Source organism: Panthera tigris, chromosome C1, assembly GCF_018350195.1.
Source record: "Panthera tigris isolate Pti1 chromosome C1, P.tigris_Pti1_mat1.1, whole genome shotgun sequence".
Taxonomy (NCBI): Eukaryota; Metazoa; Chordata; class Mammalia; order Carnivora; family Felidae; genus Panthera; species Panthera tigris.
Window position 1 is genome coordinate 211,051,810 of NC_056667.1, and position 22,992 is coordinate 211,074,801.

Consider the following 22,992-nt stretch of genomic DNA (forward strand, 5'->3'; position numbering starts at 1 on the left):
GGTAACTTTGATGGGCGCACGCAATGATTATTGGTGAACTCAATGGGATTTTACGTTTTTAGCTGTATCTCATCTACCCACAACCTGGCCTGTCTTCTGGGGTGGTTTGTGGTGAAATCACCGTAAAATAGGCCTGGCCATCTGAACCCTTGGGATCAACCCAAGCTTACAAACAGACAACAGACACTTTTTAAAAACATTTTTTAACGTTTATTTATTTTTTGAGCGAGAGACAGAGTGTGAGCGGGGGAGGGGCAGAGAGAGAGGGAGACACAGAATCCGAAGCAGACTCCAGGCTCTGAGCGGTCAGTACAGAGCCCGACGCGGGGTTCGAACTCATGAACCGCAAGATCATGACCTGAGCCAAAGTCTGCTACTTAACCGACTGAGCCACCCAGACGCCCCGACAACAGACACTTTTAATGAACATGTTACATTGTTGATACTTTATATATTTTGAAAGTAATTTTTATCTCCTTTAATCTGAAACTTGCTTCCTGCTTAGTCAGTAGCTCTCCCTCAGCTGGTTCCTGTAATGGCTGGAAATGTACTGGCGAGATCCTGGGGGTGGCTGGGAAAGCGCGCAGAGAATTTGGAATTGCTCGGGCTGGATGCGCTGGGGTGTGCAGAAGCTGCGTGGAGACTGTGACTATATACATGGATCCTCAGCCTGGAAGAAATCAAGCTCCAGTTTGATCAATTTGATCTGGGCCATCTCCAGCGCATTTTACGCACCTTATATACTGTTACGTCCTGTTCCTCAGCCACTGTGGCGATCCAAATAACATCTCCTGCATGATCTTAAAATAGCTGAAGAGATCCCGCTCCCTCTTGGGGGTCCTGCTGGCAGGTGGGGGCCGGATGCCAAGTCTATGAGCTGCGTCCTCACTGCACCAATCTGGGCATGTGCCACGGTGCACTGTCATCCAGACTGTGCCTGAATGGGGAAGAGCCTGTCTTCTGCACCATTCTAGGTCTGAACGATCCTTTCTGGAAGAAGTGAGCCTAACCCACAGTGGCTGGCAGCTTCCCCGGGCTCTCTCCCTGAGAAGGCTGAACTCCAGCCAAGGCTTCTGCTTGAGTGTGGGCCTGGATGGCCCTGATCCCTGATGCTGCTTCTCCTTCCAGAAGGTAAGCCAGGACTCACACTGGGAGAAGTCACTGATCGCCCTTCCATGGGAGGTCAGGTATGCCTCCACTGGGGCTTGCCTCACCTGACACACTCAACTCATTGTTTTTGGTAGGGGATGGACGAGGCAGAAGATGGCAGGTTGATGGAGAGCTACATCTTCTTGCATTCCTGACCAGCCCAGCATGAACTGGCTGGGAAGGGGCAGTGGTTTCTTACGGAAGTATTATAGGCCACCTCCTGCTGTACCTTGCTCACATTTCCACACATTCACGCTTACTCTCACACATGCTCATTCACCTGTATGCGCTGCACACTCACACGTCCTCACCACCGAATGGGCAAGCCGCCCAAGGGAACCACGCATGGCACATTCCTCAGCTTAATAGATGCTCCTTTGCATCGATCCCCTGTTAGCCCCCAAGGATAATATCATTCGTCAGGCATTAAGACCCATCCCTCTAACCTTAAAACCCAGGGCAGAAAGGATCTGGCTACCTCTGGAATTGCAGGTAACTATAATCTTTGTCGTGATGGATGGCAGGGTGTCAAAGAGACTTCTGAACTCTGGTCCACACCAATATGGGCAGACAGACAGCACAGATGAGTCCTTGCGACTGGAGGCCCCACTGCTCCTGGCCCCATCTAACCATGAACCCCTGGCCAGTGCCCTCTCCCCCACATATATATTCAAAATACTTGAGGTCACCACAACCAGGTTTCTTCAGGCAAATAGCAAACCCAGGAATAATAAAAATTCTCTGTTTACTATAGGTATCCAAAAACCCACTTTTCCATTACCACCATGTCAATGGACCTTCTCAAAATAAAAGGAAAATTATTTGGACCCCAAAGTGAGCCAAAATTCCTCAGGAAACCATGAGCCTGCTCTCCTCTGTCCTCAAGACTGCCCCAACTCAGGGGTGCCTGGGTGGCTCAGTCGGTTAAGCATCCGACTTTGGCTCAGGTCATGACCTCATGGTTTATGGGTTCGAGCCCCCACGTGGGGCTCTGTGCTGACAGCTCAGAGCCTGGAACATGCTTGGGATTCTGTATCTCCCTCTCTCTCTGCCCCTCCCCTGCTTGTGCTCTGTCTTTCTCTCTCTCCTTCTCTCTCTCTCTCTCTCTCTCTCAAAAATAAATAACCATTAAAAAAATAAAAAAAGACGGTCCTAACTCAGCCCACCCATGTCTGCCTGACTTAGAAGCTTCCCAACCATGTATTTGGGGCCACCATGTTGCTAGAGAACTTTTGCTCTTATGCCTGTTTTTTGAAGACTCTAGTTCTATACGTGCAGCCAATTTGTGTCCTGGGGCTTTATGGCTTGGAGAGGTGAACTCAGTGGAAACTGGCATTGGTGGGCCTTGAAGACTGACCACTGTGGCTTGAAACAACTCTAAGAGGCAGGCAAACTTAGCCCTGGCCACTTGGAGTGGGCACTTGACTTTCAGTGATGGGCAAACAACTAGCCTAGGCTATCACTCAACGAAAACCTTGTGGTACCATCCCAAACAACAGGAACCAGCTGAGGGCACCCTAACTTGAAAAGATCCTCTGTTGTGGAAAAAAAAGTTGTGGCTAAGCACTCTTAGAACATGATCAGGCACCAGCAACAGAGTGTTGCCTTCAGCAGCCCCTGGACAAGGTCCTGCAATACAGAATTCCAAGGTGCAGGGGATATGGGAAGTTTCCTCTGCCATTGCTACCCTTCCAGCATGTTCCTTGGGGAACAGAGCACAAGTATGTGTTGCTGCCAGGACACCAACCCAGAAGGACCCAGATGTCAGATCTTCTGGCAGAATATACTTAGGTCAAGGTGAGGCCCAGAAAGCCCCTAAAGCCTCCTTTATCCATCTCAGATGCCACAGGCCCCAAAAACCTGAACCCCCATAATGTCTCAGGCTCTTGAATTGCTGGTGTTATGGGTGACATCATCAAGATAATGAGCATGATCTCCAGGACCAGAGCCCCCCCCCCCCATTTCCAGCCATCATAGCCCTGCTCATCAAGGTTGAGTTCCAGTCCACGGGGCCTCAGTTGGCACCTCAATTCTGGAGGCATAGGTCAAAGCCTAATATGTGCCAATCCATTCCTCTGTCCCTCACTTTTGTTAAAAGAATAAGTGAGCCAGACCCCAGAGAGGTCCTACCATTGTTCTATACAGGCCTGATTTTCAGCCAGATTCCATTCTGCTCAGTGTGTGTTTGTGTGGTTCTAGTTATTAAATAGTTTTAATATGACCACTGGCTACATGTCATATGGTCAAGCATGACCCATTCTCTTACCCTGCCTCTGGTGAGTTTTCTGGCTCTGCCTGTCTCTATATAATACAGAACACACTCTGCCCAGTGAGTATAGATTCTCTAGCACTGTGAGATGCCTCCTGAGCACAAAGAATATGCAAGGGCCCCGAAAATTCTTAGGGGCTCCCTGGATATCACTGGCCCCGGGACCTCACTCCAGACATGCTCCCTTCACTGAGGGGAGTCCGATATCTGACACGTCAAAGAAAAAACTACCACACATGTCTACAGTCTTTAGGCTACTAGAGAGATGATTCCAGAACAGTGGCTTCTAACCCTTCTCTGCGACATGCCCCTGCTGAAATTGGGAAGGCCACTTTCTGATTCCTGTAAAGTTGCAGAGGTGGCGAATCCTGTCGCATGCTGCCTTCAAACACCCCTGACTATGCACATTCTACCCAGGGAAGTGGAGTCTTCCCCGCCTATCCCCATCCCCCAACAAGAAGAGGAATGGGAGGGGTCGGGGCTTGTTAAAGGCTTGCATTTTATTTACTTTTTTGGCCAGTCTTATCCCCTGGACTTTCCCTCTTTGGGGCTTCCACTCCCCCCAGCTTATAGAGCTGCCCCCTGGCATTTGTGTGTTTCAGGGTCACTCCTGACCTTCATACTGGCCACCATGACAGCTTTCCAGACTCGAGTGGCTCTGCGCTCTGTCGGGCACCTGTCTGGACTGCGACCTCAGCTGCCTCAATGTCATTTCCTCTTTCCTTTAAAGGCGTAACTGGGTGTGTCTGCCCCTGGCTCAGCTCAGAAGCATGTCAAACTGATTTCTTTCTGTCTCCCTTCTACAACTCCACCGGGACCCAAAGTATCTAGGGCCATGCGTCCTTTTCTCAGCTTACTCACATCTTGAACTGTTGAAAGGGTGGTTGTCAACAGGGTTAAGTCACAGTGGGGCTGAGTAGAGTCTCGGGGGTAGTCGCAGTAGTTGCTTCAGTGGGACAGTCAGGGGTAAGGCACAGGCTGCCACCAAAGGGAGGTCTTCCTGGGGCTGCAACAGAGAGAAGTCACCTGATAATTAAGAAGATGTTTTTTATTCTGGTTATTGCAGTAAAAAGCACATTAACGAGGAACATCTCAAAGAAAAGGAAGGAGGCCTAGAATTTTATAGAGACAGGTAAACGAGGGGTCATCTTGGAATCTAATGGGAATCACAAGGAAGGATGGAGATGAGACCCCTTTTGGAAATTCTGAGGGGAGTGTGGCCCTTTGTGGTCAGCTGGTTCGCCATTTCCAAAACACAAAAGGTTGGGGGGTGGGGTGGGGGCGGGGATCTCTTAACCATCATGGCTGAGGGTACACCGGGCTCAGATAAAGTTCAACCTTGTCAGAACCACCTTTTGATCAAGATGAAAGTCATTTGGCACTGAATAACTCAGTAATCATACACCTCCCAAGCGGGATGAAGCAAGGCCTAAGAAATAGTTCCTCCGAGACTCTTGCCGGGGTTGTTCCTGTAAAATCGGTGAGCCATCTCTTGAGAGGTGGGGCAAATTGGGTCAATGGTTTTAGAGTCCTAGAGATCAGACATCTTCAAAGAGGGATGCCCCAAAAAGAGAAATAATACTATAGTAGTCCTATTAGAGTTAGGAGCCAGGAGTTAAATCTTGAGAATTAACCTGTCCAGCGGACTCCGGGGGTCAACAGAAGAAAATCTAGCAATATCCCTTCTTGAGTTTCTCAAAGCTAAGATGTCCATAGTCTTCAAAAGCACAGGGGACCCAAGCGTTTCGTCAGACTTCCCTCGCGGCTCAGCAGCAGCTTGTCAAGGGACAATTCCAGCCCGGGCATGGTCTGCTGCGGTGTGCTGGACCCCTTGAGGTTGATGCCAAGTTATGGGGCTTTAGCTCACAGGCCTTCTTCAGATTCTGGAGGAAAGGCCAGCTACAAGGCAACCTAACGTGCCTCGAGGACATTCGCCCTACAATGCAGCTGATTGCAAGTACTTTCAGGGAAGCGTCAGAGAAAACAAAAAACAAAAAACTATCTGCGATGACAAAATAAAATGTCTGTAGTTAACCTATTACTGACAATTTTCAAAAGTGTACTATCTCTTGGGAGTTCATAACAAGAACAGTACAACAGACAAGGACATTGGCTGTTGATGTGGCATGCAAACCAAAATAATAAACTCAATCCAGACAAACTTGTAGACAAAATATGTCAATTAACATAATGTCTTACTGTATTTTCAAAAAGGAGCAGATGTTGTATCTAATTCATAAAAATGGAAGACCATCATCTTCACAGAGAAAATAAATCTTCAGATATAACACTGAATAATCCTGACATAATATTCCATGAGTTTACTCAAAATACAGATAGAATACACTAAGAACATATAAAGAATGTCAAGTAGAGATACTCTGGAAATCTGGAATAAGTTCTAAACACTGGCCTGCGAATATAACTCCACAGTTAAGTGATGTGAGTTCCTGTTGGAAACCGCCACCAGAAGAGATACTAGATTCAAGTTAAGCAAGTTGTAAGCAAATCACCATTTGGAGAAATATCTGAAATTCTAACTGACCACATTGACCTTGGTTGTCTACTATCAGCTACAGCAGCACCAAAAATGTCAGGGCCAGCAAGGCCGTGGGTAAAGCTCTGGGAATTTCCCACACAACATACGGTTGTAGAAATCTGACCATACCGATTTAACCCAGGACAGGCTAAACAGCATCTCTTCCTATACAACTCATCAAGAACAAGCATCAAGTAAACCCAACTCTCCCTAGCATCTCTCTTCTTAAGAACAAATCATTTGTGGTTTTTCCCTTGGGAAAGCTCAAAAGACCGTTTTAGGTGCAAAAGGTATCACTTAGATTCAGCTTGGGGAAGGCAAAATATTAAACGTCGTCAGGAGATCTGAACACCTGAATAAGGTAGGATCATGCATTCCTAAGAAATAAGACCGTGGTGATCATTTTGCCACATACACATGTATCTAATCACATTGTACCCCTTAAACTTATGTATATGTCAATAATATCTTAATAAAGCTGAGGAAAAATCGCAGTGAAAAAATTCTCTTCTAAACCTCTAAGCTCTTGCTAAGTGAAATTAGTCAGAGAAAGACAAATATCATATGACTTCACTCATATGAGGACTTGAAGATACAAAACAGATGAACATAAGGGAAGGGAAGCAAAACTAATACAAAAACAGGGAGGGGGACAAAACAGAAGAGACTCTTAAATATAGAGAACAAACAGAGGGTTGCTGGAGGGGTTGTAGGAGGGGGGATGGGCTAAATGGATAAGGGGCATTAAGGAATGAATCTACCCCTGAAATCATTGTTGCACCATATGCTAACTAATCTGCATGTAAATTTTTAAAAAAGCATAAAAAAGTAAAACTCTAAGCTCTGTATACTGAGCTATTCATATGCACTTCCCCAAATTCACTGTGCTTTCCTGCTTTCATGGTATTTGCATGATTTTCCTGGAACATTCACCCCCATCTTCAACTGCCTAGATCTTATTTATGCTTCAGGTCTCAGCCTACTGTAATTGCCAGTTTTCTTGTGTGTCTCTCCTGGACTATAAGCTCATTGAGAGCAGGGACCGTAGATGGTTCAGTGTTTCATTCCCATTGCTTATGCTCAGTAATTATATGCTTCCAAAAAGTCTTTGTTGAATAACTAAGGTTTCATTGAGATTTAGAGCAGGTTTTCTGGGTGTGAGGGTGTGGAGAGGGTGGGTGGATGGGAGGAGCAGTTACCCAGGAAAGTCACAGAGTTCAAGTCTCAAAGGGAGAGTCTGGCCGCTGCAGAGACTATGGTAGGGCCAATCAAGCAGTTGTTGAAGTGGAAGGGAAGCGAAGGTCACCGGGGCGGACCATACGAGGAGACTATGATCCAACATATTTAGATGAGTGGCACTTATGTTGCCCAGGAGAAGTCAGGCATGGGGTGGGGTGGAGAGGAAGCTGTGAGTCAGGCTCCAAAGTCCTTTCACAGATGATATGATGAAGGCTAGGGAGGTGCCTTCATCTGATGGCCCAGCTTCAACAGAGAGGAAGGGAAATGAAAGTGACAAGACATTTACACAGGACCATCACTGACTGATTCTCCTTGAACATGATGACCCTGCCTTATGATCCTGAGATCTGTAGACACTGCACAGGAAGGTGGGGGTGGGGAGGGGGAGGGGAGGGGGGGGGCTGTGAACAGGGTTTCAAGATGAAGACATAGAAGAATTTCCCAGAAAGAGGTTGTGCCTACAAAGAAATATATTCATAGAAAGGGCTTTCCAGAAGGCTCTATGGAAGGATTGAGAAGGTGTCTCCCAGCTAAATTCAAGCAGTCAAATGACATGACTCCTTCCACTTGGGCTTCAGAATTTGTTACAAACCCCTGCTCCAGAAATATGTGCCATCTTGCCACTGCAGTGGGTTTATTCCAGTTAAGAGATTAATCTGGAACCCTGCTCTGACCCTTGAAACAAAGGAATCAAACCCCTTCATATGGGATTATCCACCCCCCTACATTCTTTTATTCTGTGGGAAGTTGGGTCTTGAGTTGTTTTTGCAGAATGTGAGGACACCAAAGGCCTTCCTTTGGGACTACAGTCAAAAACGCAAACAAACAAACAAATAAAAATGCTATGGGGGTAAAGTCCTCATGCAACAAAGTTTCAAAATTAGATAAAACTTGAGACCGCTGGATACCTCCCTCCCGCTGTTACCAGAGCAAAGCAAAGAGAGAGCTCCGGGCACCGGCCACTCCCCAGGTCCAGGGCTTGCTCTGGACTGCTTGTCAGCTTATTTCTCTGTGAGCAGAGACAGTCCCTAGACAGCTATGGCCTTTCTAAGGGCTTCTCAATTGTCTTTGGTTGGTGTGGACTTTGCTTTTAACATACTGTCATTGTACTTCTATTTCATAGCTCTTTGTTTAGATTTTTCATATATATTCACTAGCAAGATTAGTATAATTTTCGTGTGTGTGTGTGTGTGTGTGTGTGTGTGTGTGTGTTGCATTAACGGAGGTTTGGGTATCAAGACTATGAACAAGAGTAAAATAATTGGCATCTTCACCCATTCTACCCCCAACTTGTTTGAAATGTAGGCTCATGGTCCCCACCCTAGACCAATGGAATCAGTGTGCATTTTGCCAAGATCTCCTGAGAATGCGCGTGGACATTACCGTTTGAGAAGCTGTCCCAGGCCTTTTGCATGTACTCAAAATTGTCCCTCACGCGATCTCAGTGCAAGCAATCTGGCTTTTCAACCAGTACCTCCTTCTTTCCGGTTCACTCCCCTTACTGTGCTGATTCCAACAATCCTTTCATCCATCATTCCATTGATCCGACCACTTTTACAGGGTCCCTCCCCTACCACTGCCCCTGCCACCCCCACCCCAGTTTTCTCACTCCCCTCTTATCTGGTTTGGATTCAACGGCTGGCCATTGTCACTATTACTTCTTTGCATATGTCCTCTCCTTTCTCTCCCTTTCTCTCTCCATGGAGTTAGCTGACGAAAACAACCCCAGTTGAATCCTACTCCCCACCTTCCTGTGCCTGCACCTTCCCAGCACAACGTGGCTGGTGAAAAACACAGAATAACCCTGCCGTCTGATCCTTGTTTACACCTTCTCCTCTTCCCTCCAGTTTCCAAAACCTCCTCCCTCTCCACACTCCAAGCTGATGACCTTGCTTCCTGTTTCCCTGAGAAAAGAGAAGCTCTTAGAAGGACAGTCCACATGTTCTGGCACTTTGTCCAACTGGCTCCCTGCCCCTGGGCCCACACTCTGCCTGCCCTCTGTTACTGCCAGTGAACACCTGTCTCGCTGGGATCCAAGGCCAGAACTTCTCTTCTTGCTCGCTCAAGAAAGCTCTCCAGAAAATGCCCCCTGTCCCACATACTTGCATTACCAAGTTTTCCCTCACTACCAAATCATTCCCATCAGCACGCAAACAGGTTAAATGAATTATGCAAAATGAAATAAAACAACAACAAAATCTGCTTTGATCCTGTAATCCCTTCCAACTATCACCCTAATTCTCTGCTCATCCTCGGGGGAAAAACTTCATGGAAAAGTTGTCTCTACGCGTGATCCCTTTCTACAGTCCCATTCTTTCTAGAGATCTTCCTAGATCTCATTCTTCCTGGAAACCACTCCAGTCAGACTTTCCCACCCATCTCTGCTTCAAGAGCGCTTACCAAGGCCACTAGTTACCTCTGTGGTGCTGATACCCATGTCCAAATCACCAACACTAACCTTACTTGAACCATTAGCTGCTATGGCAGCATTAATCCGTCCTCTATCCTTGGACTTCTAGCACATGATGCTTTCCTCAGTCTCCCAGGGCACCCTTGCTCCTTTCTTCAGAATCCTTTGCTGGTTCCTTGTTATCTCCCCGACTGACCTCTCAGCGCTGGGGGCCTCAGGCTCATCCCTGACCTTACGCTTCACTAACACTTCCCAAATGTTCTCATTGAGTCCTCAGATTTTACCTATTCTGAGGACTCCCAAAATTCTATTTCCAGCCTGGACCTCTCCCCCAGGCCCCAGACTTCTATATCCGGTTCCAACTTGGGTGTCTAACAGGCAGCTCAAAGTTAACATGCCCCCAAATGGATTCCCAAGTTCCTCCCTTCCCGTCTGCTTTTATTTAAGTCTTCCTCACTTTACCACTTGCATCTTCCAGTTGCTTGAGAAAAGAAAACAACTTTAGGAATCAGCAAATATCTGTCAGTGCTCCCTTCTAAATGTGTCTAGAACCGGACTACTTTATTTTTTCAGTGCTACCACCCTGGACTGAGCCTGTCTTCTCTCTCTCTCTTAATATTTATTAATTTTCAGAGAGAGAGAGAGAGAGAGAGAGAAAGAGAGAGAGAGAGAGAGAGAGAGAGAGAGAGAGAGGGAATCCCAAGCAGGCTCTGTGCTGTCAGCACAGAGACTGGATGCGGGGCTCCAACCCACAAACCGTGAGATCATGACCTGAGCCAAAATCAAGAGTCAGATGCTTAACCGACCCAGCCACCCAGGTGCCCCCTGTCTTCTCTTGACTAGACTATTTCAAAAGCCTTCTAACCAGTCTCTTGAAGTGCGCAAAATGAAATAAAACTTAAAAAAAAAAAATCTGCTTTGGCCCTATCAACTATCACCCCAATTCAGTCTCTTGGCTGAAACCCTCGGGCCCTTTAGGCTAGTCTCTACAGCCGTCTGAAATGTCAGATCAGGACTTTCTCTGCTGAAAACCCTTCAAATAGTTTCACATCTCCAGTAGAGTAAAAACCAAAGTCCTCGCTGTGTTCTATTTGGCCCCCATTCTCTCCTTCTCTCTCCCCTGTCCCCTCCCTCAGTGCATTTGCCTTGCTGGACTCCCTGTTGTCCCACCTCAGGGCCTTCATCCTTGCTGTTCCCTCTGCCTTTCCATAACACGAAGCCCACAGCACGCTCTTTCTTCAAGCAGCTTCTCCTTGCAGGAGTGCTGTAACAACATCTTCCGTTCTCTCCCCTCCTTAGCTTCTCCATAGCACTGGAAACATCCAATGACATATATGTGCTGGTTTCTTTGTTTATTGGTTGTCTCAGGAGCAGGGACTGTTTCGTTCACTGGCCACCACCGAGAATAGCGAATAACAAAAATAAAGCTTTCAGCAGAAACAAGGCTTTGTGAAGAGTTGAGGAAGTGGTCGTAGAAAGCAGAGGCAGGGTTCCTCCGGGAAGAGAGCCGAGACCGACAAAGAAGGGCTGAGCACCAACATTTAAAGTGGCAGGGGAAAGACCTCGCGTCCTCCGCTGCTGCTGTTTTTTCTCGGCGTCCCCCTCTGCTTCGGCCTCGGGGCCGACTCCGGTGGCTCGAGTCCGCCCGGCCGCCCGGGGGCGCCCGAGGCTGAAGGGGGCGTTGCGGCACCGCCCGACGTCGCGCCCTCGGCGGCTGCGCAGTGCGTACGTCAAAGCCGGGCTCGGGCCGGGAGCGGGGAGCGGCGCGGCCTGGGAGAGACTGAGCTTCCAGAAGCCGGCTGAAAGGCGAAGGCGAAGGCGGCGCCGGGCCCCGCAGCAGCAGCCGCAGCCGCAGCCCGAGCGAGCGAGCGCAGCAGTGCGGCGGCCGCCGCGGGAGCCCCTGGGCCGCCGTCCGCCCGCTCAGCCGCCGCCGCCGCTGCCGCGGGAGCCCGTCGCCGGGAGCAGGAGCAGGCGGAAGACAACGGAGGGGCCGAGCGCCCGTGCCGCCCCGCGGGGACCGAGCGAGCAGCCCGAGGCGGCGGCGGCCGAGGACGGGGACGGCGACGACGCGGAGGCGGAGAGGGAGCCGCCCGGCCCAGCCCCGTGAGTGACCCCCGGCCCGGCCCTGCTCGCGGCGCGGACGCCCGCCCGGCTTCCGCCTGCCCCGGCCCGTCACCGGCCCCGGGCTGCCTCCATTTTCTCGGGTGGCGGAGGCGGCGGGCCCGGCTCGGCCCGCCCTCCCGGCTGGGCTCGGCTCGGCCCGGCCCGGGCCCCTCGCGGAGCCTTCCCTCCCTTGCTCTCGCCGTCGCCGGCGCGGCGCCCAGAGGCCTGCGGCCGGAGCTCTGGGAGCCCGGTGCTCTCCTGCCACCCCTCCGCGGTTCTCTGGCAGGGATGGCGGGTGGGGGCGGCCGCGGCCGGAGTCGGGAGGGCAGGGAGGTGCGGGCCGGCCCAGCTGTCACTCCCACCGCGCACGGGCTCCTGGCCCCTGGTAAACTTCCTGTTACGGGGCGGCAGGCAGCATCTTTGTGATCTTCATTTCGGGAAAATGCCTAACTGACTTCTGGTTAGGAATTGTGCGGCCAGAGCGTTCCCGAGTTCGGTCGAACCAGGCTGACCGCTGCACTGCGTGCAGGTGCCGTAGTCGGTCCGCGCCGGAGGGATTCAAAGGTGAACAGGGGCCCACGGTCCCCTCCCCCGAGGAGCTCACTTTCTGGTGTGGGAGATAAGACCAGTACACAAATAACCTCGGTACCAGGAAGGAGGTGATAAGTCCTGTGAAAGAACTACAAAGTGCTAGGAAGGCACCCAGGGATGACCGAACCGATCGATCACTTCCGCCTAGCAGAAATCTGGAAGGCTTCCTGGGCGAGGTGGTGCTAAGCGGAGTCTTGAAGGCTTATGGGGTTTAGGAGAGGACGGCTGGGCAAGAGACGGTATGTGGAGGGGCAGCAAACTAGAGGACAAAGATAAAAAGGCATAGTCTAGAAGTAGTGGATAATTAAGTTGCCTATGACCATGTTGGGCAGTTAAGGGTAGGCTAAAGAGGTATTTGGGGGCCAGATCCATGAATACTGTAGAGGAGCTGTTTGAACGGCATTCTAAGGTAAACCTGGAGCTCATTTCTCAGTGACTCATGGGCCCGGAAATGTAAGCTAGGAGATACTAAAGGCGTTCTTGTGAAAGAAAGAGGAGGCCCAGTAAAGAGTTGACATTCTGTGCCTTGAATATAATGCAGTTTGAGATCGATTTTGACAGCTACAAATAAATTCATGTTCAAGCTAAGAAAAGTACCTTTTGCAGAAAGCTTCACTAGATATCAGGTGCTTAAGAGGTATTGGAAAGATGTGTATAAAATAAGGTTGTCTGCACCTAGGCATTTCTGTAGGCAGTTCACTAAGATGCATCAAAACTTCTTCCACTGTGTATTATGAGGTGGCTACGCTTTGGAATTACTGAGCTGATCATAACGTCTTTGAAGTGGCATTTGTGTAAAGCAATCTAAATTGATATTTAAAAAAAAAAATCAGATTGTTACTAATATTCTGGGATGGCAAGTTGGACATAGAACCTATTTAGAAAAAGGTAAACATTCCTTTATTAGTTTTTAGTTATGAAAATGTAGGAGAGTGAGACGTGAAAATCTAGTGTGATTGTGTACATTTTTTTCCCAAATTACTGGCAAATAGCTGTATTTGAAGTCTGGAATATGATCTGTTGAAGAAGCTTAGGACCCGTGTTGGTTTTGTAAACACTTACTTGTTTGCTTATATGACAATTGAATGTCAACTTTTTCAGTTAAAAAAACTTGTAAAATGCAGTTAAGTACTAGAAAATTTTTTAAAATTATCTTCTGTAATCTTAACCATTTAGATTTGGTTACTGTTAACATTTTTGCATATTTTCTTTTCAGTCTTTTTGTGCTTGTTTTTTCTTTGTGTGATGAAATAAAAACTGCATATATATATATATACATGAGAGAGAGAGAGAGATTTTATTAAAATTTTTTGTCATTAAATATCTTTATGTAAAAATATTTTTACCCAAGTAAGGGAAGTCTTAAATGTATTTTTTTTTTTTCTGACAAGTTGCATTATTTATCTCAGATCAAATGCAGTAGTCATGCTTAATAACTGCTACTGTGGGCAGAACTTTTTCTAAAGGCGTTTGTTTGGAGTATATTTATTAACTTCTTTGTAGGATTTGGATCCTATTGTTGAATAAAGAAAGATTTTATTATTTGGGGTGTGTGTTGTCGTCAGATATGGAAGAGATCACACATTTCTGCTGTATGAGTGTATGAATTTTTTTAAAAGGCACTATAAAAAGATTATTTTCTTAGCTGGTATAATATCTCCCTTACACAGTGATACACTCCCCATCCCAGCACTGCCCCCCCCCCCAATAGTCTTTATGCTAGGTGTGTCCATATAAGTTAACTACTTTTTGATCATGATATCACAGAGATTTAGTCTGTATATATTTAGTTCTTCTGTTGGTGTTCTTTAGTAAAATACAGAATTTGGTGAAATAATTTGCTGCTATAACAAAAGGGACATTTTTTTTTTTTTTTTTTTTTTAATTTCAAGACCCTTCAAGTTAGTTCCTTTGCATTTCAGACTGCAGGTTCTCATTTAAAACAGTTTTTTTTTTCCCTTTTGCTGTACATTCTAAAATGTATTAATGAGGACTCTGCTTCTGTTTCATATAAAGTGAGATGTTGAGTTGGGTTTTATAAATTTTCATAAAGTTAATATAAAAATAGTTTAAAAAGTCTAATGTAAGTATGGGGTTTTGTTTTATAACTTGGTTTTATTTGAATCTTTATTTTTATATTCCAAATGTATATACCACAAAGCACCCTTTATTACTTTTGAATATTTACTAAAGTTTTTTTCTTTTGATCAACTTTGGTAAGTTGCAGATTTCTGTAATTACTGCCACGCTTACCAAAGAGTCTTTTTTTCCAGGAGGGATTGATTTCTGATCATTCCCGGTTTTGCCATCTGCCGTAAAAATACAGACAAATCCAAATCCACACCCAGCACACAGAATATAAAATCCAGTATAGGGTAAAATTTCACTTCAGGAAGTGTCTTCTGGTTACCTTTCTGGTGGTATTTCTGTTTTAAAAATCCATTTTCTTTTTTTCCATGGCTCCTTTTGATTTGGAATTTCATGGATGTTGTCTGGTGTTACAGAAATAGGAATGTGTTAGGTGGATTAGTATGGATCATAGCAAAATGGTAAAACTTTGTTGTGTTATCAGATTGTGGGAAAGAGCAAATCTCTGAACCTCCAGGTTACTTGTTTTATTATTACTGAGGTGTGAAGGTCTTGTATTTGTGTGAATGCAGATCAAGCCAAGTAGCCTAAAAATGGCATAAAGATTTAGTCATCAGTCTATAGTTTGGTTGTTACTGGAGAGAAGCCTGGTGTCGGGGCCATCCTTCATTAAAGGAGGAACTGAGCTGTACGAGCGCTCTTCCTTTGTGTGTCTCACCCTTCGATGCTATCTGACTGGACCCTCGTCACTGCCTTTATCAGTCCAGAGCATGGCGGCAGAGCAAAGTGAGTCAAGCGTTTCCACCGCCAGCATTTGTGGAGTAGACCCGTCCGGTGGTAAGCGTGAAATGTTTGTTCTGCTTCTGGTTCTCAGGCCTTCCAAGGATTGGGAGCAGAGTTACTATAGAATGGGTGACAGATGCTAGACTGATAGTGATAAAATGAAGCTTAACAGGTGGTTGCCATTAGCATTTTGTTTTGGGATTTGTGTGTGTGCATATGTGTATGCGTCCTTCTCTACCTTCCTGAGCTTCCTGGCTCCACTGTGCTGTTAACTTCTCTCTTGAGATACAAGGGGTGAGGGGATGGAGGAGTTGTGCCTTATTAGCATCTGTGATGTTAAGCTGGCAGAGGAAGGAAGAATGGCATGCGGAGAATTGCAAGAGGTCAGTCAGGTGTAAAGTGGCCCCAGAGGAGGGAGGTAGACGCTCTGGCCATTTAATTGGCAGCGTCCGGTACGTACCTATTTGCATGATTCCTAATACACAGTGTCTAACTTCACACTTTGATACTGAAAGTATAGTGTTGTATATTTGGGTTGGTTTGTTTGTATGTATATATGCATTTCCATATGCGTAGTTACAAAGACTGAGAAAATCTAGTTAACCAATGTTTAGTGGCAGTCTCATTTTTGTTTTTAGAATTGTTCCCTGTGAACATAACTCAGAAGATCAGTTGTTGATGACTAAGGAAGTATGATCACGTTAAAGCATCACATTACTTTGACTATTTTGATGAAATGTTTGAGAAACAAAATATACATTTTGTTGCTTGATCTTAATTAAGTTGCTACTTTATAACTTCGTTGAATAGCTTGGTCTTATAGTGCCGTTAACGTGTTACTCTTGGTTCTCTCCCTCCACAGTGGGTTCTGTATCAGCTGTATCTGGGCATGAGGAAGAAATAGCATGAGCACATTTCTTTTTACATGCCTATAGTTAAGGCCCACTCTGGGATTTATGGAATTCTGAGAGGCGGTATTACTAGTGGTTAAAAGCACTAACAGACTCCCTGCAACCAGACTCCCTGGATTGTTGAACCCTCGCCCATCCTGCGGGCTCTGTAACTTTAGGCAAGTTCCTTGACTTCTCTGTAGCTTAGATTTCTTGGACAGGTGTAATATAGCCCATACGTGAGAAAACCATAGGGGGATTAAATTAGGTACCGCATCTCAAGTGCTCAGAACAGGGCCTGGCGAATAAAAAGCACTGGACACACTAAGTTTTGTGATGATGCTGATGCCAAACTTGTTGCAGGGGGAAGAAACCTGAGCATTTTAGAGACCCTGCGGTCAGAATAGTTCTTTCTGCAGACGGGAACACAGGCCCACTATAACTAGAGTCGTGTGTGGCTAACTTTGAGCAGTAACCCGTGGGGCTTTCTGCAGAGTGGAGTCACTTGCTCAGGGTCCTGTGACTTACTAGACACAGGGCTGATCCTGGAGCCTGGCTCTGTTCATTCTTTATCCAGTTTGCTTGAAAGAAACTAAGTTTTATACTTTATGCAGCACTGTCTTCTTTAAACCTTTTCACTAACATTTACAAAGATTGTATTCACATATTACATGCTCTTTGGCACGTAATCCCTTTTTAAAGGTGTGTGTTCATGTTTAAAATTGTGATGCAGCTGGCAAATCTTAGGGGGTGGTTGTATGAAGTTAAAAGTTGGAATAGACGACGAATCAAGGGAGATGGACAAAATAGATCAGGGGAGAAAATTACCATTTGAGTACCATTGAGTGTTGCACAAACCTCTGAGGTAGGTAGTGTTGTCCCCTAGCATCATTACAGATGGGAAGTGAAAGTTGAGGGCCTTGTCCAAGGTCGCACAGGCACTGCACAGTTGAGCTAGCATTCAAACCTAGATTTGCCTCACTTCAAAATGTGTGCTCCTTGGAATGCGGTATGACTCTCAGTTTTGTTTTCTTCTACAGAGTCTTAGTTTTTTTGCTGACCATTCTTGATTTAGTACTTTAGAATTAAGTTTGTAAATATAGCCTAATGAGGCTTTTAATAGGTTTCCAGACAGTAGCCACCTGTTATAATACAAAATGAGATGGTTTGTTCTACATGCTCTGGTTGTATGGAGTTGTGAGTTGATTAGTGGTTTCTAGTTTTAGTTAGGCCAGTAGGTGGTGTTTATTTTTCATGGTAGCCTTGTAGAGAGATGGGAGGCCCTTGTTACAGCGGGCAACACAGAAGCCTGGGCATTGGAAGGCCTGGGCTGGGTCCTGACTCAGTGTCTAATCAGTTCACTCTGGGCAAGCGATTCCACCTCTCGGCCTTTCCAGTCATGCCATTGTTACGCTAAGAGGATCAGACTGAGAACCCCTTGTCTCTTTTGCTCTTTTTTTTTTCCCCCCCCCCTCTTCATTTTAGTGAGAGGGTGGTAGGGAGAGGGGCAGAGGGACAGGGAGAGAGAGAGACAGAGAATGAGAATGTTAAGCAGGCTCCACACCGAGCGTGGAGCTTGATCCCGCAAAATCAGATGGATACTCAACCGACTGAGACACCCAGGTGCCCCTCTTTGGCCCTTATTTTCAGTGATCCTATGTGTAAACTTTCTGACTTGCCTTTTTTTCCTGTACCAGGTACCTCTCCTTTTGCCTTTGGTCTTGAAGTCAGTTTCTTTATGAGGGCTTTATGGCATGTAACCACGCTTTAACATTTTTCTCTTCTGGTTGGTCAGGTGCCTAGTGTTATTTCACAGTACGGTAGTTCTCTGCTTCAGGTAATGTAACATCACAATATGTGTTTTCAAATTTTCTACTCTTGTACTTACAAATAAATGGCTAAGAACTAATGTTATCTGGTGGTAAAATACAAGCTTAATAAGTCTAACTAATGATTAACAAATTCTCAAGCGCTTCACATCAGATTTTATAGTCAGCTTTTAAATATATATGCTGTGGAGTTCTAGGAGCTCTTTGCTTTGGGAAAAAGAAAAATATTAGTCAGAGACCATGGAGGTGGAAAAGAAAGGACCAAAATGTAGAATCAAATTTGAAGATGTGAAGAACATGCTTAAGATAGTATTCTTTGGCTATAATTGATACTAAAGATAATATTCTTTGGCTATAATTGATACTAATCCTCTACGAAAGGTGGTGTGCCGGTTTAGATCAGGGGATTACTTCCAGCCCAGGGTTCTATCATTGGCAGGAGATGGCAGACATATTTGCCACCCCTGAGCATTCATAACTCCTGAACATCTGTTATGAACTAATTTGTTCCACAAGAAGTTTCTGTAGCCCATTATGCTGGGTCCTGTTCTATATACCAGTCTCAAAGTGTTCCTAGTCTAGGTAAACAACTCTTCCCCTCTTTGCTGGCATGTTATCAGCCAGTTCGTTTACTTCCAGATTCTCTAAGTCGTGAGACAGAAACTCAGGTCACTATCAAGACTTTTGCAGATCTGGGCTGTGTCTTCACAGTATGGTTTTATTCTCTACTCGGTGTTCGTGTGTGAGTTTTAAGTTTTTCCTATGTATGTAAGTTTTGTACAATAGATTGTAATTTATTTGAATTGCAGATTTTTAAAATCTCTTTTCATGTCTCGTTTCTTCCTTCTTCCCCCACCCTGTGTTTTCATAGTGTAACACATTATTTGGTAATGTTTATTAAATGATACAGCTGTGTGATATTCTGATAAAACTGCTCAGAGATGAAAAATTAACCAAAACACAATTTTCTGTGTGTTTTATTTATCTCTGCTATATTTGTGCTTATTTTTGAAGGTTTACGTACTATAACAACTGAACTTTCTTAGAGATCGATCTCCCTTTTCCAGATCAGCTCACTTAAAACAGCGTTTCCCAAATTCTGTTTTGTAGAACACTAGTCTTATGAGAGAGTAGTAGTTGGGAGAAGTTTCAGAATGAAGTTTAAGTTTGGGAAAACACCAGGTTAAAAACAGTTAATCGGATTTTAATTTTTGGTAGTAATTGTGTTACTGTTTTCTGCAGAGCTTGTCAGAGTTTTTAGTAATGTGCATTGTGGCTGTCCACAAAGGAAATATAATGTGCAGTATTTCCCAATTTGCCAAATTTGTTTACAAGAACACTCCCCCCCCCCCCCCCCCCAGGAAATACTCCCCTCAAAGTCTTGAAGGAGGGTTCTTTTGGAACACAATTTGAGAAAGCTTCTTATTTACATACTTTTTACATATCCATACATAGTATGGAATTCAAAGCATTTACTTTTTGATTGGGATGATTACTTATATCAGGTTTGGAATCCAACTAAGATTGGAATAATTTGATTTTCAGTTTTGTTAAGTAAAAGAATGAACACTCTAGATAAGTTTTTTTTTTTTTAAACCTCAACCCATGTGAGAAATTACATGTTCAATCAGTGACCCAGCACCATACATGAACACACTGTCAAAACTGAGAAGGAAGTTTCATGAAACAATACTTAGGCCTTCCTGTGTATGATGTGTTCGAATACTTCTCATTCTGCTTTGTTTTTTAATGTGTGCTATGAGCTACTAAAATAACGCACCATGTAATTTGAGAAACACTGTGAAATTACATGAGTTTATAAATGCCTCAGATGCTATTGTGAGAAGGCAGTGGAGAGACTTAAAACACTAAAGCTCGGCGTAGAGATAAGAAGAGGGTCTCTAGCCTTGGAATTCCTGGGTTGAGATTCTGGTTGTGTTTTCTTGGGCGGGTGTTTAATCCCCATGCCGCTTCAGCTTTCTCCTCTGTAAAGTAGCGAGAATAGAACGAACCTGTGCATTCAGTAGTTGTGAAGATTCAGGGAGAAATGCTCCGCATCATGCGTTTGATGTGCTCCGAGCGCCCAGTCCATTTAGCTTTTATGATGACTGAAGCTCTGAGACTCTGCTACAACATGCGCGTTCTCACAAATATTTTAAGCCTTTGAACGTGTTAAAGCGGACTCTATGTGAACATCGGCTCTTTTGATCTGTAGCTAGATGTATCATTCATTGTGATATCAACCTTCTGGAATAGTTTTAAAGTAGTCAAAAGGACCCACTTAGAGTTGTTTTGTCTCATAGTTGCAAATGGACTCATAATTGCTGAACTTTATGCTATATTACTGTTATTGTTTAAACCATTCTTTTTAAACAATATCTTAAAGGTAGAATAATTTCTCTTTATAACAGGTCATCAAATAGAAATATGTACATACCCACATCAATGATTAATTTAGCATTCCTGTAATTTTGGTCACTAAAGGAAGAACAAGGCAAGGCAAAAGTTGCCTTTTCTTGTTTTATGCCAGTTTTTAAAATTCTCCATCCTCAATATTTTACATTGCTATTGGGAGTTTAATTTTGTGTCCTGACCTAAGAAAAGGGGCATTTATAGGAGATTAACAATGGTGGGTGCCAGATCTAGTTTGCAGACTGTTCACTGTTCTGAACATAGCTGGCTGCCTCCTACATTTATGTAACCTGCTGAGACATCTGCATTGTCTGTCCCTGTTTCTTTTATTGCCTATGTGTCCTGAGTAGGGCCTGGAGTTGCTGAAATGAGAGGTTCTGATTGGCGTCGTTGAGGTATACCACCAGTTCAGTGTTAGGCAGCATAAAGATTATCTACTTGTGTAAGCAAAAACGAAGTAAAAAGAATAAATAATTGCTAACATAACACACGTATGTTACCTGCTGCTATCACGTTGACCTCTCTGTTAACCTAATTTAATCCCGTAATAACCCTGTTTTCATCCCCATATTTTCAGGTGAGTAAATGGAGAAAAAAGAAGCTAGATAATTGACCTGAAGTCCTACATCTAGGTTTGAAACCCTGGTCCCAGAGTGTGCACTTGTAACCCACCACTATGTTGCCTCCACCACAAGGTACTGGAATGTAGAATTATCCTGGAACACAGGAAATTTCTGTAACAGAACCATGAGGTCAAATCTTCTGGTCAGGATGTGTGAGATCCTAGGACGCTGAGAGAATGTTCACATCACTGATTGGCTGTCAGTTGTCTTTTTTTTTTTTTTTTTTTTTTTTATGTTTTATTTATTGAGAGAGAGAAAGAGAGAGGCAGAGGCAGAGAGAATCCCAGGCTGGCTCCAGGCTGTCAGCACAGAGCCTGACACAGGGCTCAATGACCTGAGCCGAAGTCAAGAGTTGGATGCTTAACTGACTGAACCACGCAGGTGCCCCTGCCTGTCAGTGACCTTTGAGGACTTGTGAAGACAGGGAGATTAGAGAAAGGAAGATTAGAGACACTAATGTACTGTTTTTCCAAAAAAGGGAAAGGTGGAATCCACAAATCGTAGAGACTGAAATTGATGTTGATTGCTGACATATTCCAGAAGGGAGTGAGTCATTAGCAAAGTGTTGATTTCTAGAAGCTACAAAACAGTTTATTAACTATTTCCTTTTGTAATAGAATTCTAAGTGTCTTGGATAAGGATGTAGGCAGGATACAGGTGTCTGTAAAGATAGTTTCATTCGTATTTGAGATTATCTGAAAAATGTACAAGTGTGTAAGTTGGAATATTTTCTAGGATTTGAAGTCATTTTGATGTTTTCCAAGATCATTTTACTTCTGTTCGTTGCATTGGAATGTAAGCTGTATATTATGCTCTTCCGAAGTACTGTAGAGCACATTAGACACAAATTCAGTGGCCCACATCCTCTGTGCCTTGCCTTCTCAAGTAGACACAAAGGAGCTAGAACTGGTAGCAGCTTCCTGGGATGTGCACACAGCAAAGTAAATACTTTCTAGCTTTATATTGTTAAAATTATTCATCCCTGTTCTTTACAGTTGGTCATAACCCGTTTGTTTACTCAAGAGCTTGTCTTGCCCTTATTCCTGAACACTAACTACATGGTGTGTGATTAGAAGCTGCCTCCTTGGGAAGAGGGCTGGACAATAGAGTGCATTCCTCCTCCACACAAGGCAAAACCTTATGGGGGATGGTGGTGAGGGTGAGGCATGTTAGTTTTTCCTTGTTTATCTTATTTTACACTTAAATATAGTGAAAGGAAGACAGAGAGATGAGGGTGCTTAGCATAGGATGTTGTATACAGACGCTCTGTGGGTGTGTGAAAAGGGCAAAACTCTCTTCTACAGAGACTTTCGTTGTTAAGAGGAGGAAGAAATAAGAAATAGGAGAAACAAGACAGAGGAGTGCCTCCAGAAAGAATTGACCAGAGAAACACTGGCTCTCAGTGAATGTGTCATGTATGACTTTGAAAGATCTAACGATGAAGGTGGAACTGGTTGCTTTTCAGAACTGTCTTGAGAAGTAGAGCACTTGAAGAGGTTATTAACCATGGAATGTATTAGATACAGGTTAAAAGGCCATGGCCTCCGAACCAAAAAAGTGAGTGGAGCTCTGGACCTGGATGATACAGAAAGTATAAGTTCTCTTTAAAATTTTAAAGAGATTTTTCAATAAATGATCTCATTTATTCTAGATCCTAGAAGAATAATACCAAAAGATAAAGAAGTCATGTTTCAAAACTGGCAAAAACTCTTACAAACCTGATAGAATATAAGAATGGCAACTTGATAAGACATTACAAAGGAAGGATACTATGTTTCAATTTCACCTAGGAAAGTAGTCATGAAAATCCTAAGTAAAACACCAGCAAATAATTAAATAGGCAGTTCTCTTCCTTTAAGAAGATAGGTAACAGGTAACGCTTGCTATTTACTGCGCGCCAGGCATTTTTCTAATTATTTCAGTCTTCCCAACAGCCCTGACAAAGAGGTGGTTATTAGTGTTATTAGCCTCATTTTACAGATGAAGGAATTTGGACCAAGAGGTAAAATAATCTGCCCGAGGATAAATGGGTAGTAAGTCACACAGCCTGGGGTTTCAAACCCTCGG

The 22,992-nt window shown here is 44.7% G+C and overlaps 2 protein-coding genes across 3 annotated transcripts in view; one reads left to right on the forward strand and one right to left on the reverse strand.

Moving 5' to 3' along the window:
• Nucleotides 1-344: 344 nt before the first annotated feature.
• On the reverse strand, nucleotides 345-12,623 carry LOC122240832 (dapper homolog 3-like). Its single transcript, XM_042993932.1, has 4 exons — nucleotides 12,614-12,623; nucleotides 11,146-11,988; nucleotides 4,280-4,424; nucleotides 345-670 (listed from the first exon to the last, which is right to left on the reverse strand). The coding sequence occupies exons 1-3, from the start codon at nucleotides 12,621-12,623 to the stop codon at nucleotides 4,315-4,317; spliced, it is 963 nt and encodes a 320-aa protein (XP_042849866.1). The 3' UTR covers nucleotides 345-670; nucleotides 4,280-4,314.
• CAB39 (calcium binding protein 39) overlaps nucleotides 11,578-22,992 on the forward strand; it is an 87,639-nt gene continuing 76,224 nt past the window's right edge. The window contains exon 1 of one of the 2 annotated variants that reach the window (XM_042995599.1): nucleotides 11,578-11,709. The gene's annotated coding sequence lies outside the window, so the exon portion shown is untranslated. Of the gene's footprint in view, nucleotides 11,710-19,494; nucleotides 20,998-22,992 lie in introns of those variants that run through there. The other variant, XM_042995600.1, reaches the window with a different exon arrangement.

Coding starts and splice junctions, on each gene's coding strand:
- LOC122240832 (XM_042993932.1), bottom strand. Junction 4,425..11,145: donor TTTCCCCTGCCACTTTAAAT/GTTGGTGCTCAG, acceptor TCTCTGTTGCAG/CCCCAGGAAGACCTCCCTTT.